The 20,776-nt window shown below is 44.6% G+C and overlaps 1 protein-coding gene across 1 annotated transcript in view; it reads left to right on the top strand.

The window, feature by feature from the left end:
- Shroom3 (shroom family member 3) overlaps positions 1-20,776 on the top strand; it is a 298,105-nt gene that overhangs the window by 252,444 nt on the left and 24,885 nt on the right. The window contains exons 4-5 of the mRNA XM_077803374.1: positions 10,179-10,310; positions 17,454-20,673. Coding sequence (XP_077659500.1) covers positions 10,179-10,310; positions 17,454-20,673 — 3,352 coding nt within the window. The remainder of the gene's footprint in view (positions 1-10,178; positions 10,311-17,453; positions 20,674-20,776) is intronic.

The following is a 20,776-nucleotide window of genomic DNA, read 5'->3' as shown; positions in this document are numbered from 1 at the left end:
TTTTTTCCTAAGCTCTAACACATCCTATGGCACAGAGAAATGGTAGGGATGAAAATCCCCAAATCTTAATAACTGAAGGACTCACTCGTAACCAATCCTTCCTTCCTTCCTCCAACAAAATGTTTGGTTCCAAGCTGAGAGTTGACAAACAAATGATTTATTGGTACATATGTGTAGGCTATTCTATTTATGCTATGCTGTTCTTTTGTAACTGAGTTTAAAAGTCAACGAATGACAAAGGTGAATGCAATTACAGATCACAGTTATTATAGTGTTTGTATCAGTTCTGCCATGACTTACGTGCAAATGTTGACATGTGGGAAGGACAGGTGAATATTCTGATTTCTTTGCATGTATCGAAGTTGAGGGGGAGGTAGGCAGGGGGAATATTGAGAAAAAGGACATTTTACCATTATCATCTCCTGGTGACTAAGTGAAAAACACCCATCCTGAGGCTAGTCTCTCTCATATTTTATTGTAATATTTTTGTGTGGCCATCAAAAATGTTTCAGAAGGAGGGTGGGGTGGAAATGAACTACCTAGTAGTGAAAAGGAAGTGGAGAGCCCAGAAGAGTGGTGGGGAGGAATGGGGTAAAGTAAAGTCCAAGAAAGGTTTTATCTTTATGCCAATTTTTGGTGTTAGTCTTATGCCTGTAGGCTAGCAGGCTTCATGCTTGTGATTCAGTTATGAAAGCCAAAAGTCCCCAGGACATATTATCAGGATGTGACATTTAAAAAGAATGTCTCTTTTTAGAAAGGACTGTGTGTTGCTCTGAATTTATATTACCTAATGCATACCTTTCCACCTACTGGACCACTTTTTTCTTATTTTTTCTTTTCTTTCTGAGTAGGAGGACTGGGGATTGAACCCAGGACTGTGTGCATACTAAACATATGTTTTTATCACTAAGCTACACCCTGAGCTCATGAGCCACTTTTGAAAGCCATAGTTTTCATTAGCATTTTAAAACCTTGAGAAAGCATTCCTGTTAGATTTCTATGAATCTATAAAGTTTGAGGGATACTCTCATGGAGCCCAGGAATCATAGAAACTAGAGGTTGGGATGCTGCAAAGAACTATAGGATTTCTCAAAAATAGTATCCTCCCCAATACTATGTGACAGGACAGTGTCACCTGTGGATGTGTAGAGAATCTCTCAATCTAGAGTGAGTCCTCTGGATCTATGATGAAACTGTGTTTTGAATGCAGCTTAGTATAATTTGACTTAGTCCTAGTTTTCAATGCTATGTATTTTCATCATCAGTGTTTGGGGCTTATAATTTCCCTGTGAACAGAAACTGCCCCAAAAGGCATTGTTATTAATATATGAATCAGCTATTCTTCTATACTAAATAAGATGTAATTATAACCCCCCAAAATTATTTGTACAGTGACATTTAATTATTCATATTGACTTGTTCCTTTTTAAAGTGTGAAAGGGGTAATTTAGCAATTACGACCAAAATTGCAAATGCATTTGCCCTTTGAGCCAATAATTCCCCTTCTAAGAATTTCTGCAGGTATGTCGCCCTACATGGAAAGCAGTGTATGGATGTGGCTATTCATAGCAGCATTATAGGTAAAGTGAAAGACTGGAATAAAAAAGTGTCTACAGAAGAAAAAAAGTGTCTACAGATACAGCCTGGTTAACTAAATATGGTACACTGCACATACTGGACTACTAGGCAGCTAAAAGGGATGAGGAAGCCTATGAGTATTGATGTTGAGTGTTCTCCAGTATGTATTGTTGAGTACAGAACCCAAGGCATAGGACATTGCATATGGGTCCTTTTGTTAAAGGAGTGAAGTGCGATTTTGTGTTCACATTTGCTTTTTGTCTGTGCTGGGAATCAAACCCAGGCTTTGCACATGCTAGCAAGCATTCTACCACTGACCACATCCCCAGCCCTTCCTGTATGCTTATATTCATATGATAAAACATTGGAAAAATATGTAAGAAAGTAACTACAGTGGTTAGTTGAAGGAAGAAGAAAAAATTGGCGTGGAGGAGACATGGAGAGCAGGACTTCACACTGGCTTTGACTTCTTTTTTTTTTAATCATATGAATTAATTACCTGTTCAAAAGAATATTTGAAGTAAATATAGAAAAAATAGTAAGGTTTGATAAATTTTGGTAATGATCACATAGTTAGTCTTTTTTATTAATCCAAATGCCTTTATATATTTTTGAAGTATATCATAATTTTAAAAATAGATGAGGAATCACCCCAGCGTGGTGGCACGTGCCTATAGTCCCAGCTCCTGTGGGAAGTAGGGAGTGAGGCAGGAGGATCACTTGAGCCCAGGAGTTCACGGGCAGTCTGGGGAACCTGCTGAGACCCTATTTCAAAACAAAACAAAATTGAAGAAGGAAAAATACAAGGATAAATATCAATGACACACAATACCTTGGGAAATAATGATTTATCCTCACCTAAGCACTTAGGTTTTCGGTAAGTGTACCGTAAAGACCCTCAACAAATCTTTAAAATGTTAATTCAGATAAACTTAGTTTATAGAATACATAGATAGAATGTATTTTGTTTCTCTGTTTGGGGGGAGTGTGGAGGGTTAGACCAGAACCTTGTTTTGATGGAATTTGTCTTATGTTTTAGTGCTATACACTAAACCAATGATGAATGGACAGATAGATGTGTTGTAAGTGGATTAGGAAATACAATTCTCTTTATTTTGTGGTGCTGGTAGTCTGAATCCACTTTGCATTCTTACACATTTCACTCAAGTCTGATTGACAACTGGCATGACTATAGAATGTTGGTGTACCCAGGAGGGCCCATGCAGAGTCGCATTCATAACAGCTCATCAGAGAACAGCATCAACAAAAAATTGAACTGCAGTTCATAGAATTTCATTTTTCCAAGCTACAGTTGTCCCCTTCTCCATTTGACCAAATGGAGAAGTATGCCAGTCTTTTGGTAATCTCAAGTCTCACTGTGCTGTGAAGCCTTTCGGCTAACTTCAGACCCTGTTCACGTGAACGTTTGGCACTTATATCCAAAATGCCTCCAGAGCCTAACGTATGATCTGAATCTGGTACCATCGACTCCTCATTCACAGGCGCTGGCTACACTCATTATGTTCTTTAAACTTCCCAACTCAGACTCTGCATTCCTTGCTCCTTCTGTACTATATTCTTCCACCTGTGCTTTGCATGCTCGTCTTTAGATCTTAGGTTGACTGTCACTTTCTCAAAGAAGCTGTCTCTGATCTGAAGGAGGACTTTCAGTCACACTCTTATATTACCCAGTTTTTTATTTCCTTTGGAACACATGTAACTATATGAAGTTCTCTCTCTCTCTCTCTCTCTCTCTCTCTCTCTCTTTCTCTCTCTCTCTCTCCCCCTCTCTCCCTCCCTCCCTCCCCCCTCAGTTTTGCTTACTTGCTGACCATGTGTCTCCCAGCTCTGCCCACCCCTCCTCACTGCATAGTGCTTACTGCTTAGAAATGAAGAACATGGGCTCCAAAGACAGATGTCTGTGTTCCAGCAGCAGCACTACTCCCCACTACCTTTGTGAACAGGTCTCTTATTCAGCTCATTTTCCTTGTTAATAGATCTTTATTGTGAAAATGGCATAGAGGTTAAGAGAAAATTCTCAAGTGTCTAGAATGGTGCTTGGCACTCAAATATTTTTTATTTGTATTTTTTAGTTGTCGATGGACCTTTATTTATTTATATGTGGTGCTGAGAATCAAACTCAGTGCCTCACACATGCTAGGCAAGTGTTCTACCACTGAGCTGCCACCCCAGCCCACTCAAACATTTCTTGAGTGAATGTGTGACACTCTGATTTTATATAGTAATACCTTTTCTTGCAGCTCAGTCTTTCCAACAAGATTACAGACTCCTTGAGGCCATCCATGACCTTGAAGATCTCTAGCCTCCGTTTAAAAAGGTACAAGGCACCCAGTGGGTGATCAAGGAATACTGCTTGAAATACCTGAAGGGCTCCCTGTAGATTTTCAGAAACATGTTTTGCATTCCTGAATCTGAGCTAGGGCTAGATGGTCTAAGAAGGACACAGTGTCACTTGCTAATTCCAGTTTCATCAGCCTGCCCATCCCACACAGTTGAGCTTCCTTGTTTGTGGTCAGGAATGCAACAAAAGGGCTTTGTTTGAATTATGCCCACACACAAAACTTAGTTTGCTGAATTTTAAAATAAACCATCTTCTGACCCTATTGATACGCACATGATGTAATGCACTTTAGGAAAATATTTATTTATCTTTTTAAAGATCAAAGTGATCCCAAAATATAAAAGCATGTTTGGTGTGCTCTTTAGGAATGCTCAGTACATTATTTGCATCATTGGAGAAGTCGGTAAACAGCTGCTGGACTTTTTTGGTTATCTCAAGATACAGTGAGTTATATTTCCAAAATGGGAGGCTATTTTTAAAACAGTTTTGTTTTCCGGTAGACAGTCCATGCACTTGGTACAAAATTCATCAGTTAAATCATTGAAATAAAGTGAAAATAAGTTTTCTTCTCAGAGGCAGTCATTGTATCTAATTTCTAAAGTATCTTTCTGGAAATACTCATCACAGGAATAAACATATATGCAGTTACTGTATATTTCCCTGCATAATGTGCACACAGTTCTACAACTTGTCACTTGACAATGTATTTTGGAGATATTTCCATATTAATACGCGTAGATCTACTTCATTCTTTTCAATAGCCTGTAGTATTCCATTAAAGAAGTACCTCACTGGCTTAACTAGCTTGCTGTTAATGGATATCTAGGTTATTTTACAATCCTTTGATGGATATATGTTTTATTTTGTTTTTAAATCATGCTAGATGTCACCAAACTGTCCATCGTTCAGGTTGTACCCATTTATACTCAACACAAAGTGTGTTATTGTTTGGTCATCTTTTCATTCTTCTTTTCTCATCTGTCACCTGACATCTATATGAACAGTATAGAAAAACCATACAAAACAGACTTCTCTCTGAGGGCTTCTCCCAATAATATGTTGTGTCCAAAACAAAGTTTTGGGGTTTTTTGTTTTTTGGGTTTTTTTTTATTTGATTGTGTCAAAAATTACCCTGTCTTTCTTAAGCTGTGATACCTGATAAAACCTGTTATTCCACCCAAGGCAAATAAATAGTCAGCTCTCAAATCACCTTCAGAGAAAGATCTCAAGTTAGATCTCCTTTTTTTGTCATTGCAATTCTTGGGCTTTCTTTGTAAAGCACTTATTTTATCTTTAATTTATTTTGTTTCCCCTCCAGAATGTAGGTTCCTTAAGGGCAGAGATAATATCTTAGAAATTAATTCTTTTAAATATCTCTAATCAGTTTCAGCTCTCCCAATCCCCACTCACCATGTCCCTGGAGCCCTAACCTGCTACATCAACCCCTCGCTCTCTCCCCTGTGTTGAGCTAGAAGCCACTGGGTGTGAAGTCCCTTCAGCTTTCACCCTGCCCACACCCTCCAAGGAGATCAGCTTTTACCTCCTCTTTTCTTCTCATCTCAGCTGCACCAGCTTTACACCTGCATAAGGCAAGACAGGTGCACCTGAGCTCTGGCAGCCCCTCCCTCCTCCCTCCTCTTTTAAGGAGTGTCACCCGTCCTTCTGCCCTGTGTATGTGCACTCTCTGTCTCAGAAACTTGCTCAAACTTCTCATGGTTTAAAACAAAGCCAGCAAGATCAAAACTTTTTCACTCTTCTGGCTTTATCCCCTTTAGAGCCAAGTTTTTGAAAGAATGTTTTACCCTTGCTATCTCCGTTTCATCTCTTATTTAGATCTTATCCTACCATAATCAGGCTTCTTCTCTCATGGTTCATAGCAAAGATTTATTACCAAATCCAGTGGACATGGGTCTCATCAAACTGATCTATCTGTAGCAGCTGGGCTGGTTGAGGTTTCCTGCTTCCCACCCCACCCGCCCGTTAGCCACCACAAGGTTTTTTTTTGAAAATCCCTATACTCTCCTACTTTTCTTCCTACTTCTCTAGAAGCTCCTTTGTGGGCCTTTTCTCAGATACCCTTTATCCTAAATTGTGATGGTTATCAGAGACCCACCCTTAAACTACTTTCCTTTTCTCCCTATGCATTCTCCCTGAACAACCTACCTTTCTCAAATGTGCTTTATGGCTCCTGACTTTATGTGTGCAGCCCAGACTTTAGTACTCCAGCCCCTACTGCCTCCCATGTGTCTCCTCTAGAAATCCCTAGCCTCCCTCACCCGGCACAGTCCATGCCCCAACTCACCTTCCCCATCAATTCCTTTCTTCACCCTCTCTCTTCTCTTCACCACCTCTATCCACCGAGACTGGTCACTGAGACTGGATTCTGCTGTCTCCATAGCTTTAAGATCTTGTCATCTCTTGAAGTTCATTGCCACTGCCTTAGTGCTGGGCTCTCATTATCTTGTAACCTGGTGGATACACTAGCTACCAATCTCATCCCTCTCAAATTTATTGTCCTTGCTTTTGGGATTGTCTTCCCAAAACTCAAATCCAAGCATGGCTCTCCCTGACTAAGGTGCTTGGACATAGGACACTGTCCGGACCCTTTCAGTGTGGTGCAGGTGAGATTTTTTATGACCTGGCCCCTCCCCTTTCACCTGCATCTTCTCTTCCTCAGCTAATTTGGTTACTTGTACTGGGTTCTTGCACATTTCCATATCTTTGTCATGCTATTCCTAGTACCTGGATAGTCTCCCTTCCTTTTCTCACTTCATCTTATTCTGCATAAATCTCTCCTGGCTGTGTTAGTCAGCTTTCCATTACTATAACAAATACTTGAAACAATCAACTTACAAAGAGAGTGGACTTGGGGCTGGGGATGTGGCTCAAGCGGTAGCGTGCTCTCCTGGCATGCGTGTGGCCAGGGTTCGATCCTCAGCACCACATACCAACAAAGATGTTGTGTCCGCCGAGAACTAAAAAATAAATATTAAAAAAATTCTCTCTCTCTCTCTCCTCTCTCACTAAAAAAAAAAAGAGTGGACTTATTTTGGCTCATGGTTTTGGAGGTGCCAGTCTGTGACTGACTAGGCTGGTTGCCTTCATGGATAGTATACCCACAATGGCCAGAAAACCTCTCACTAGGCCATTAAAGTCTCTAACACCTCTCAATAATGCCACTCTGGGGAACAAGCCTTTAACATGTGGGCCTCTGAGTGACATTTAAGATCCAAACTATAACATTTCTGCCTCTGACCTCCAAAGGCTAAAGTCCATCTCAAAATGTAAAAGGGATTCAGTCCATCTTCAAAAGTCCCCAAACTCTTAACCGTTTCAGCATTGCTCAAAAGTTCAAGTCCAAAGTCTCCCCTATGACTTAAGGCAAATTCTTACCTATAAAAACAAAATATTAAATTCATGTCCAGCATCTGGGGCACACTATGACCTTACTGACTGCAGCCCACCTGGCCTCTTGGGCAGGTTTCCTATGCTCCCTGTATCTTCCCTTGGCAGGCATTCCATGTTCCTGACATCTCTGTCTTTGAGGGTCTCCATTGCAGTTCCAGTTTCATTCTCACAGCTCCACATATTGCCCTGCCAGGAGCTGCTTGCAGAGACTGTGTCCCTGCCACATGCCACCTGTCCTCCCAGGGTTTCCTTTGATATCTTGGTGGAAGCTCCATGATCCTATAACTCTTACAAGAATGCCTGCATACCTGCACACCCAGCCACATGGACGACCCCAAGGTCTGATGCCAACACAAACTGTACCTGGAACCACTTGAATCAGGCTGTAGTGACCTTGAAGTGCATTGCTGGCTTAGCCCTGGGTAAGCAGTGTACCCCTGATTTTTACAGGGGCTCACAGATCACAGTTTATCTTGAGTCTTGGAGGGGACTTTTAGATTTGAACTTTTAAGCAATGCTGGAACAGTTAAGACTTGGGGACTCTTCTCAAAAGGATCTGCCTTAGTATGTCTATTTTATTTTATTTATTCATTCACACTGATTCTCACTGTAAATATAGCTAAAAGCAGCCAGCAATCGCCATGCTACTGTCTGAGTGCTTTGCTGCCTTTGAAATTTTCTCTCCTAGAGAAACTAGTTCATCACCTTTAAGCTCAGCTTCCCACAAAGTCTCAAGGTATGGACAAAATGCATTCAAATTCTTTGCCTTGGTGTAACACAGTCTCTAGTCCAATTTTCAGTAAATCCTCATTTCTTTCTGAAACTTTAATAGCATGCACCATTACTTTCTACATTTATTTAAGCATCTGCCTTCTGAGCCCTCACCAGAATTGCCTGTTTAGCTTTGTTTACAGCATTCTGTAAAGCTAGGCTTTCTCTAGCTAGCGCCTACAAACTTTCCCAAATTTCTCCAAATTTTCCCAAATTTCTCCAAATTCAAAGGCTTCTATATGGTCTCAAGTATAGTCACGGAAGTCCACTTCTTGGTACCATTTGTGTGTGTGTGTGTGTGTGTGTGTGTCGATGGGGGGTTGTTAGTCAGCTTTTTGCTACTTTAACAAATACTTGAGACAAAATCAACCTATAATAAACAAACATTTATTTTTGCTCACAGCTTTGGAGCTTTCAGTCCATGATTGGTCTACAAAAATCTTTCATAGTTTAGTTAATATTGAAGCCTTCCTGACCTAACCCTGCAGGGTTGTGACTCCCTCCTCTATTCAGTGAGGAACTCGGGCAGGTGTTGAGTTCACCATGATACTCTTATGGTGGTTTGCTTGAGACTCTTCTATACTGCAAATTATCTGAGTGTAGTAATACTTTATTCTTCTTTGTTATCACCACTGCTAGAAGAGCGGCTGGAATATAGAATGACTCTATAAATGTCCCCAGAATGAAAGAAACTGAGAAAAGTTCTGGATAACTTAAAATAAAGTCTTGGCTGGTGGGGTGGAACACACCTGTAATCCCAGCAATCCCAGAGGCTGAGGCAGGAGGATTGCAAGTTCAAGGCCAACCTGGGCAACTTAGTGAGACCCTGATTCAAAATTTTAAAGGATGTAACTCAGTGGTAGAGCACCCCTGAATTCAATCCCCAGTACTGGGGGGAAAAAATTTCAAAGCACAAAGTGAGATTTTCTTTACTTGACCTGGGTGAAGCAACTCCGTTTGTCTTCTTTTTATTGTCCTATGCATAGCCTTCAAAGTCCGAATCAGAACTTCCAGTGAGGTGTCTGATCTTTCATGAGAGGTGTATCAGATGATAACTGTGTCCCGATGGTTATATTCATCGGGGTACCTCCCATATCCATTGGGGTTTCAAACTAGAAGGCTTCTCTGGAACCTCTGGAGTTCTTGGTAATCACCATTCCATGCCTGTTCTTGACAAGAAGGGGACCTTCTTTCTGTGGGATTTATTTGGGCCTGTCAGTTTTCCTTTGGGGCAGGGGGTACTGCTTAGGGGCAGTGTTTTTAGGTAGGCATGGACAGATCCTGCTGGGTTTTGAGGCATCCCCAGCATTTCAGTGATGCTGTAAAGATCAAGTGTTGATAGATCGCCTCACTCTTTTTGCCAAAAATACAGCCCAGCAGCTCTCCTGACTTTGGCCTTCTATAGCAATGTGATTCTTCTTGCCGCGCTCATCCTTCAATGCTGCAGTCTGAAGGACACCTACGTTTGTCCTTTGGCTTTGTCAGTCCTTTGTGTTTTAAGGGCAGGATTTTTAAAAGTTTAAGTCACCGACTTGAAAATGAGAAACTTTTGGAGACCACTTTGTTCTCTGGACTGTGCAACTTAAGAGCATGTCAACACCACGTCCTCCTGATTTTTATGCAGTTCTTACCAGTAAAATAGCTTTTTACTATATATCCCACACAAAGTCCCTTGGAAATGGGAAGGAACTGGTGCTCCCTTTTTATATATGGATAAAGGTCTGGAAAGACCACGACAATCATGTGTGTTTTACATTCATAAAGCATAAAATGTTAACATACAGACAGTCTAGGTGGAGGTGATATGGGAACTCTATCCTAATTTCACAACATTTCTGTATAATCTGAAATTATGTCAAAATAAGAAATGAAATAAATATCCTGATTAAGCAGGGAATAGTAGTGATTGGTAAGATATATAAGTAGTGCCATTTTCTTTCTGGTATTATTTGCTTTTTCATCTCTGAATGACGTCGCAGTCTCTGCTTGCAAATCCCCAAGCTACCCCTGGGAGGGCCTGCTGCTCGTGTTGAAGAGGTCCCCTTTCCTGTCTCCCCAGGCGCAGTGAACCTGCAGGCCGACCTCACTCGTGGCACACAACCAAATTTGGGGAGAACCAGCCTGATACCAGCATGATGCAGATATCTCAGGGCACGATGGGCCCTCCTTGGCACCAAAGCTACCATTCCAGGTAAGTCACGGCAGCTGAGACCAAGGGGTTCTTTCAGACACCATGCTCCCAGAAAACAGCATTTTCTGCTTTGAAATCACTTTGTCATACACACCTCGAATCCTCCTCCTTTTAAAACACCCATCATGTGTGCACGTCATCCATATATCCTGGCTAGAAACATGAACGACTCCTCTGGATGGTCAGTTGAGGTATAAATACGACCCATCAACTCCCAGTCAGGTACTTCTCAGTCGCCTGTTATAACAGTAGATCAAAAAACTTGAGACTCCTTCCCTCAGTGTTTCAGTGTCAGAATTGTATATTTTTTGATCTGAATGATTCTGCTCGTGCATTTGAACTCTCCACTTGGTTTTTCTCCCTCTGTTCAGATAATTAATCTATCTTAGCTCAACAACAGAAACAGCTAAGATCTGGAGGGCTGCTCAGTGCATGCCTGGACTCATGTCATCTTTTATGCATATCTTTAAAGCAGATATAGTGTGGTTCACCCCACTTTACAGAATAGGAAATTGATGCTTGGAAAGGTTTATTAGTCCAAGGTAAAATGACTGATCAGTGCCTACATTAAGACAGAACTGAGCCTGGTTCCAAAGTTTTTGCTTGTAACCACCAGTTTATACTTCTTTTGCTTCTCTAGTCACTGTTGTACCAGTTGGGGTTTGGTCGGGAAAGAGCTGACTCGCCATGAGCATTACAGGAGAAGGGATTTTATTCTAGAAATCAGATCTTATGTAATTGAGGGGAACTGGGGAGAAAGGAGTCAAACCCAGTCACTCAGACACAGTGAAGAGAGAGCTAATCCAGGACTACCTCACACCTGCTACAAATGCAAATGGCATCTACCCTCCACTCCCAGGGAAGCAGATTCCACAGCATATCACTTGTGGGAAATGTTGGATAAGGTAGAGATGTGGAAAGGCCAAGAAAATAAGCCTCTGCGTAGACAGGAGATGCAAGTGCTGGTGTATAGGTGTTAGGGAGAGGGGGCACCGTGCAGCTTCTGGAAGCATGACTTAGCCAGTGATATACAGTGGCTGTATATCTGGTCAGGCCAAGACTCAGTCACAGCCCTTCATGCTCAAGTCTGGTCAAGGATCCAGTCCTAGACCTCTCTCTGATGGACACAGGCATCTCCCAGTGCATTAGGCTAAGCTTCAAGCACAGAAGGAGACGGTCATTCCTGGTTACCCTCCTTGTTACATGGCCTTCCTAGTCACCCTGAAGGAATTCGTTCTCACCATCTGAGCCTTCTTTCTCAGGGAGCAAGTCCCCTTGCAGGGCCCCTTCCCATGCCTGGAGATGTTGAGGGCCATCAGAAGGTAATGTGTGGGACCAAACAGTTTGAAGGAAGAACAGCACAGTGTAAGATCCTTGGGCTGTTAAATCAGACTTGGGTTTAAACCTTAACTTCACCACCTACCACATGAGCTTGAAGCAGATCATTTGACCTCTTTGATCTTGGCTTCCTTTTCTGTAAAATGAAATATACCTATGTCACTTGATTGTTGTGAGGAGTACATAAAATAACATTACAGTTCCTGGCACATAGTAAACACTCAATAAATGACAACTAATTATAACAATCAGGCTGAAGACTTAGAGGCACAGTGAAACCTGGTAATGAATTTGAAGGTTAAGTGCATAAACCGCATATGCTTATAAATGCAGGTGTATATTAGCAGAGTGCCCCTGAATGGTGAGATCCTTTGGAGCTTCCTCACCCCTAACCTTATCAGGAAGCCCTAAGTCTGAAGTCATACCATGACCTAAAAATGTGCTGGCCTATGGCAGAAATAAGACTCCTGCTGTGAGTGCTTAGAATAACTGCTTACAGTAACAATGGTGAGCTCCAGAAGGCCTGGAGGTCCTGTGTCCCCCTCTCCCTCCCAGACTCCAGAGGGGTTTAGGAAGCCAGTCCTTCCTTACACCTTTTCTACTACTCTGCCCCTGTGAGCCAGGCTTCAAAGTAGCTTTTCCCACACAGTGACTAGCACTGCCAGGTAGCAGAAGGGGAAGGATTACCCAGAATAATGCAGATGTGTGCATCCTCTTCTGCCCCCATGGATCCTTCACTCCGTGCCTTAGCTTGTGGCTCTGACAGAGGGCTTCACCCTCCCCAGAATCCCACTGCTGAGGTCTGAAACAAGCAGATGGATAGGGGCTCCAGGTGTGTTGTTAAGGACCACAGTGGCATCTAGTGGTCTGGTGTGCCAAACCAATTGGTTGGTTTCCCTCTGACAGCCTTAATTTAGTTCCTCAAACCCAATCTGGGATCTGTTTATGGATCTGTTTTTCATTATGAAGCAGAAGTATGAGGGAGTAGGATGGTGGTGGATGAGTAGAAGAGAAAAGTACAGACACACTAAGGACATCTAGTCTGGTTTTTTTTTTTTGTGTGTGTGTGTGTGTGTGTATGTGTGTATATGGTTTTGTTTTGTTTTGTTTTGTTTTGTTTTGTTTTGTTTGTTTGTTTGCAGTGCTGGTTCTGGTACCCAGACCCTCGCACATGCTAGGCAAGGGTTGTACCACTGAATTACACCCCCAGCCCAAGACATCTAACTTTAAGTGAGTGTAAGCTGGATTGGATTTGGAATTTCTCCAAAACTTTCTTTTAGCTCTCTTCTACCAGATCCTTGTCACTGTCTATTTGTGCCCTATAGGAATCTCACACAGTGGTTCTAAACTACCAAAGTACATAAGAAGTGACCTTGAAAAGTCTTGTAGTTAAGTCTTTTGATAAGAGGCTAAAATAATACCAAAATACTAAAGTACCAGCACTTACTCAGTGACCCACTCTTTCAGTAAATATGAGTACCTGCAGTGTCTCAGATGATTTCTAGGTATTGGGAGTGTAATGGAAAACAAGATACGAAACACCCCCATCTTACAATATTTATTTATTTTTCAAAGTATGGCCCATGGGGTGATAATTTGTTAGAAACTCCATGGAGAAAAAGTGTATAGGGTTAAATAAGTTTAGAAAACATTGCTTAGTCTTTTTTCCTTTTAGAATAGCAGATGAGCCAGGTGCTATAGCACATGCCAGTAATACCAGCTATTCAGGAGACTGAAGCAGAAGGATCACAAGTTTGAAGTCAGCCTGAGCAACATGGAGATCTTGTCTCAAAAAAAGAGAAAACAAAAGGCAGGTGAACAATAGTTTGTGAAAAGAGTCAGAAGTCTTGCAATAAATAAAATTGTTTAACTTATTTAGCCAGTGCTTTCCAAACAAATCTGATTATTTAAGGAACTCAATGTTCTGTAAGTATTCTTTAGGAAATGTTTCCATATGCTTGCTTTGTGCTCTTTAGGATGTTCTATTTATAAAATACTGTTGCACTTTTATAAGAGTACGTGTATCTGCCGCAGAAATAACAAACATTTTCTTATGTGTGCTTCAGTTCTTTCAAGATTACCAATGGAATCAAAGTTTTTTTTTATATAACCAAAAGGACACCACGTAATAGCACATACAGCTAAGTGCAGTGAAGAAAGTGAAGCAGAGAGGCCGGGATTGTAGCTCCATGTTGGAGCGCTTGCCTTGCCTCACATGTGGGAGGCACTGGCTTCGATCCTGAGCACCACATAATGATAAAGGTGTGTGTGTGTGTGTGTGTGTGTGTGTGTGTGTGTATAAATAAATAAATAAACAGGGCATAAGGAGAGCAGAGTTGATACTTAGTTCTGAGAAGTCTTCTCTGAAGCAGAGACTGGAATAAAGGAAGGGAGTGAGCCAGGGCAGGGCATTCTAGGTGGTGGGAATAGTAAGTGCAAGGCCTCCAGACCCTGTCACCTTCCTGTGGGTCTAGGTGACAGTCAGGAGGCCATTATGCTCGAATGTGTGAGCAAGGAGAACAGTAGAAGTTGGAGAAATATTGTGATCAGGGCACGAACTTTGACTCACTTGGGGTGCACTCCTCGTGATAGTACGGCTATCTTCGTGTTGGCTGGAACTACTGCAGGATTGAGTATGTCATTATAGATTGTTCTCATCCCCACTAAAAATGCCACCTCAGAAGCAGGGATGGCGAAGTTAATCAAAATCAATAGCTCAAGACTCTGATAGAAGAACTTGTTCCCAGAGGGAAACAATGGGGCTCTAATTCCCAGGGACAGAATGTTCCTGGGTAGCAAGGAGGAACACCTTACCAAGGTCTCCTGTGATACTGTTTACCTGAGGTTTGCTACAGATAGGAACTCCCCAGACCCTTGCTCTGGCCTGACTATAGATATGTGTAATGGTTGTCTCATATTTCCAGACACCGTCTACGTTTTGGGGTATGTTAGTGATGACATTTTCCCCACTCAGTAGTGTTTCAGTCAACCATGAGTTTAGTCCCTTTGATTTGTGTCTGTGTTCCTAAGCTAGATTTGAATTATCCTTTCTGAAAAGTGAAAAAATGCTCTGCAGTTTGGAGGAGAATTAAGCAGTGTCTATGTACTACCTGCATAGATTTTTGGTGAGCAAAGCAGCCCTTATGAGTTCTTCCATTTCCCCTGGAGGTATTCTCTCTGAATCTTCTGTTGGAGGAGAAAAAAGGAATGCTAGATAGGTCCCTGGAGCAATCTTCAACTGGGCAATCTCTTCGTTTTGTAATAGAACTTCTTCATTTAGAGAGGAATTGGAAAAGGAGTGGGGAGAGAATAAATTCTGGCGGTGGCACATGCCATCGGGGGCAAGATCTGAGTTCCCTGTGTTTGACTTGGGAGCTGTTTTCTTCCTTACTACCTTGAATTTATTCTTGTCCTTCCCAAGGCAGGTGCTCCATTCAATAAATTGACTTTTTCTGGTAGAGAAAACAGAGTGGCTTCAAATTTACAGTCTTCTTTCCTAGGCCTCCAGAGTCATGGGGATTACAGATGTGCGACCTTGTGCTCACCTTGTAGTCTTCTTTTCATTGAATTTCATCACTAGTTTTGACTTAGAATATGGTCCTTCTAGTCCCTTGACATATTCTCTGGAGACATTCTAACTATAAAACATTATCATCCACTTGACCAGTAAGACATCAGATTTATTTGCATGGTATCTTGAAGTGTAATAGCTATATGAATTTTAATAGTGCTTAAATGCTTATTTATTTAAAACTGGGAAATCTTGAAGCAAGAACTCTGATTTTCTTTCTTTAGAGAACAGTGAGACACAGACATTTGAAATATGGAGATTATTATTTGACTTTTGAACTGCTTATTCCTTCCATTATATCCTCCCCATGAATACATAGATCTTCTTCCCCTTCCCTTCCCTTCCTTTCCCTTCCCTTCTTTTCCTTGTTTCTTTTTAGTGCTAAATAATTTCATCACCTAGATATGCTATAGTTCATCTGTTCAACCATTGCAGGGCATACTGGTCACTTTCAAGTCTTTAGCATGAAAGAAGTTTCTATAAACATCCACACACATGTACATAGTCAATTTTACATTACTCTAGTGAAATACCTGAGGCAGGCTACTTTATAAGGAAAAGAGATTTTTTAGTTCACAGTTTCAGAGACTAAAATTCCAAGATTGGGAAGCCCCTTTGGTTCAACCTCTGGTGAGAGCCTGATGGTGGATGGGTGCAATGCAATGGGAGTACCTGTGGGAGGAAGAGATTGCCTCTTGAAACAGGAAGTAAGGGATTGGGCTCACTCTTCTAACACACCTCCTCCACCACCACTAGAGCTCCCACTGAAGTTATCCTAGTCCCTTCCCAGGCCAGCTCTCCCAGTGATCTCAGAACCTCCCCTAAGGCCCCATGTCTTTAAAAAGTTCTGTACCATCTCCAAACAACAACACCCTAGGGACAGACTTCCAATACACAGACCTTTGGAGAATAACCACATCCAAACCATAACAAAGTGTGATTGCTGGATGTAAGAGTATGTTTTAGTTTTGTAAGAAACAGCCAAACTGTCTTCCAAAGTGGCTGTGGCAGTTTTGCATTCCCACCAGCACAATGAATGAGAGTTCCTGTTGCTCCATATCCTTGCCAGCGATTGGGGTCGTCAGTGTTTCTGGATTGTGGCCATGCTACTGAGTGTATAGTTGATAGCCTATTGTTTCAATTTGCAGTTTCCTAAGGACAAATGGTGTGGAGTATCTTTTCTTATGCTTGTTTGCCATCCGTGTCTCTTCTTTGGTAAGGTGTCTATTAAGTCTTTGGCTAAGTTTTTGAAATCAGGTGTTTGTTTTCATATTGTTAATTTTAAGAGTTCTTTGTTGAAGTATATCTTAAGTTTGTAATTTTTAAAACTACTCATGAGTAATTTTGTTTTGAGCAAACTGTGGAGTATGCAGTGCCAAGATTGAGAGTCTCTTCCCCTCTCCCCCAGCCAGGGTCTGAAATGCACCTGAGGAAGCCTGTAAATGTGAAGCTCCCACCCTCCTAAATGCACAGAGGTTTTTGCTCCAGATTTGGGAAGTCACTCATAGGTGATGGAATCCCAGCCCCAGGGGCCTCCTGTGATTCAGATTCCTTTTAAAGCTTTCTTCTCCTTTCCTCTCTCCCTCACTTTCTCATCAGCATTTTCTAACTCAAATTTTTCTATTTCTCTCATTCGGCTTTGTGTTTAGCTTTCTCACCACAAACAAATTGTCTCTAGTACAGTTGTCATTCCAGGAAGATTGCCAGACTGTCTCTTTCAATTCCTTAAAAAGGAAAGATATTAACTAAAAACATACACATGTGCACACCAAGTCTCCCTTATCCGTCACATGCCTATTTTCTAACTAAGCTTTTCTCTTTCTTCCAACAAACAGCTCCCGCAGATACAGAATTTCATTCTCTATCACTCTCCCTCCTCTTCCTCTCCTTTCTTTCCCACCTCTCCCATTTTTTGGCACTTACAGAATGTCATTTTCAGCATAGCAAGTTTCATCAGTTGTGCTGCCTGTGCTCAAAGGCCACATGCCTTCCTCTGTGCCCCTAGCAAGCCTGGGTGATTAATTAGAGGCACATAGGCTACAGAGTTGGACAGTCAGTCCTAGTGATGACACAGAAGGAAGCTGAGCAAGGCCCAAATATGGCCCTTTATACCGACCCTTCCAAAACCCAAACATCCTGCACAAGAGTATATTTATAAGCTGGGTCCTGTGCCTGAATGCTGCTAAATGATAACTGCTTAATGGTGCTGACTGCTTTCTTACTGTTTCTTCCAGCTCCTCTACAAGTGACCTCTCCAACTACGACCATGCTTATTTGAGGCGGAGCCCTGACCAATGCAGCTCCCAGGGGAGCATGGAGAGTCTGGAGCCCAGTGGGGGATACCCATCCTGCCATCTTCTTTCCCCTGCCAAGTCCACCAGCAGCATTGACCAGCTCAGCAACCTCCATAATAAGAGAGACTCAGCATATAGCTCCTTCTCTACCAGTTCTAGCATCCTAGAGTACCCACCCCCTGGCATCTCTGGCCGTGAGCGTTCAGGCTCCATGGATACTGCTTCTACTCGAGGTGGCCTCCTAGAAGGGATGAGGCAGGCGGACATTCGCTATGTCAAGACGGTCTATGATACCCGGAGGGGAGTCTCAGCAGAGTATGAGGTGAACTCTTCAGCCCTGCTTCTTCAAGGTAGGGAGGCCCAAGCATCTGCGAATGGTCAGGGCCATAATAAATGGCATAGTGTTCCTCGAGGCAAGGGAACGCCATCCCCATCCTGGACCCAGCAGTGCCCCAGTTCCTTGGAGACTGCCACTGAAAACCTGCCCCATAAAGTGGGCGCACCCCTGCCCCCAACTCGAAGCGACAGTTATGCTGCCTTTCGGCACCGTGAGCGGCCCAGCTCCTGGTCTAGCCTTGATCAAAAACGGTTCTGCCAACCTCAGGCAAATGCTTCAGGCTCCCTGAAATCATTCATAGAGGAACCACTGCATACTGTACTAGAAAGGAGTCCAGAGAACAGCCCCCCAGTGAAGCCTAAGCATAATTATACCCAGAAGGCCCAACCTGGCCAACCGCTGCTGCCAACTGGCATCTACCCTGTACCTTCCCTAGAGCCACACTTTGCCCAGGTTCCCCAGCCTTCTGTGAGTAATAACGGCATGCTGTACCCTGTACTGGCGAAGGAGAGTGGATATACAGCTGCTCAGGGAGCTTGCAACCAGATGGATACCTCTGATGAGAACGGGAACCAAAATGGAGCTAGCAGGCCTGGGTTTGCCTTCTTCCAGCCCCTAGAACACGACTCACTGTCCCCAGTGGAGAGGAAATCAGAAACTACAGCCAAGTATGTCCCCTACAGAGTTCATTTTTCTTCAGTGCCTGAAAACGAGGAGGATTCCTGCCTGAAGAGACATCTCACACCTCCCCAAGGCAGCGGCCCACATCCCAATGAGAGAAGGAGCTCCCATGGAGACAAACCAAGTTCTAACCGCCACAGCCTCAAATCCCCTCGGGCTCAGGTTTGGCAAGTGGGTGAAGACAAGAAATCTTCCAGGCCCCCAGAGCCCTGGGAGGGCGATTTCCAGGAAGAAGACTATAATGCCAACCTCCGCCAGAAAGTAGAGAGAGACAGCTTAAGCCAGAACCTGTCAGGAAACTTTGGCAGGACCAAGACAGCCTTCTCATCCCTCCAGAACATTCCAGAGAGTCTAAGGAGGCAAAGCAGCCTGGAAGTAGGAGGGGGTGCCCAGGAGGGTTACCCTGGTGGCCGGCCCACTAGTGGAGTTAACACTAAGGTGGAGGACCCAGGAAGGAAAGCTGTTCTTGAGCACAGGGCCCACCTGGACAGGCCAGTTTCCTATCCAAGGCCTGAAGGGAGAACCGGTACCTCAACCTCTTTCCCTAGTTCAGACCCAAGGTATGAAGAACCGACCACCCCACCACACCAACAGACATCCAGTCTGGGCCGGAGGAGACTCAGCTCAGGAAGCACCTCCACTCTTCAGGGCTTTCAGTACAGGAAGCCTCATTGCTCTGTGTTGGAGAAGGTTTCCAAAATCGAGCAGCGAGAGCAAGAAAGCTACAGAACCCCGAATGTGGGTAGCCCCACGTGTGGTCCCAACTACAGGCCCACTAGGACAGTCCCAACCTCCAGTACTTCTGGGAATGATTTGGAGGAGACAAAAGCCAGCATGCGTTTCTCGGAGCCTGCTGAGCCTCTAGGTAATGGGGAGCAGCACTTCAAAAACGGGGAGCCTAAGTTGGAAGAGGTTTCTCGGCAGCCCTGTGGTCAGCAGCTGAGGAGAACTGCGGAGGGCAGCAGTGGCCCCCTGCTCCGAGGCAGTGAGCCCCTGAGGCCGGACACTCGCCTGCTCCGGAGCCAGAGCACCTTTCAGCTCTGCAGCGAGGCCGAGAAAGAAGCTGTCTGGGCAGACGACAGACCTGGCACGCCCGAGTCGCCCCTACTGGATGCACCCTTCAGCCGTGCCTACAGAAACAGTATCAAGGACGCCCAGTCCCGCGTCCTGGGAGCCACCTCCTTCCGACGCCGGGACCTCGAGCTGGGTGCCCCTGCTGCCTCAAGGCCCTGGCGCCCACGGCCTGCCTCGGCCCACGTGGGGCTGCGGAGCCCAGAGGCTCCCACGCCAGCCTCCACCTCCCCGCACACCCCACGGGAGCGGCATAGCATGACCCCGGCCGAGGGAGGCCCAGCCCTGCCCGCGCCCCAAACGGCTCGAAGAGGGGCGCGTCGGCGCCTGACACCTGAGCAAAAGAAGCGCTCCTACTCGGAACCCGAGAAGATGAACGAGGTGGGGATCTCTGAAGAGGCTGAGCCTGCGCCCTTGGGCCCACCGAGGAAGGGGCTGCACTTTCCGGAGAGCACTGTCGCCGACCGGCGCCGCGTCTTCGAGCGGGATGGCAAGGCCTGCTCCACGCTCTGCCTGTCGGGCCCCGAGCTGAAGCAGTTCCAGCAGAGCGCCTTGGCCGACTACATTCAGCGCAAGACTGGCAGGCGGCCCTCCTCCGCCGCCGCCTATGGGCCCGCTGAGCCCGGGCTGCGGGAGCGCGCCCAGAGTGCCTACTTCATGGCCGGCCCCACGGCACCCGAAGGCCCCGGCCTGGCCGTGGCCTCCAGCCTGAGCTCCCTGCGGGAGCCTAGCATGCAACCCCGCAGGGAAGCCTCCCTTCTGCCTGCGGCCCCAGAACGCCACCGGGGATCCAGAGACCGCAGCAGCTCCTTTGCAGGTGGCCGCCTCCTTGGGGAGCGGCGACATGGGGACCCCCAGACCCAGAGGGAGCTGCGCAATGGAGCTAACAGCGGACCAGGGGACACCCAGAGGATGGACAAGACCTCTCGGGGGCCGTCTTCCTGGAATGCAGTGGCCGGGAGGGCCGGGAAGTCCATGTCGGCAGAGGACCTGCTGGAGCGGTCAGATGTCCTATCTGTCCCTGTCCATGTGAGGTCCCGGTCGTCTCCCACGGCAGACAAAAAGCACCAGGTAGGTGCAGCCATCAGTTATTGGCCTAGGATTGGCCCTTTGCCCCTGGAAAATTTAGTGAGGGTTCTCCTAGCCCCATTGCTCACACTTTGTTCAGTTTTCC

This window comes from Urocitellus parryii, chromosome 10 (assembly GCF_045843805.1).
Source record: "Urocitellus parryii isolate mUroPar1 chromosome 10, mUroPar1.hap1, whole genome shotgun sequence".
NCBI lineage: Eukaryota > Metazoa > Chordata > Mammalia > Rodentia > Sciuridae > Urocitellus > Urocitellus parryii.
This window is presented reverse-complemented; position numbering and strand designations above follow the sequence as displayed.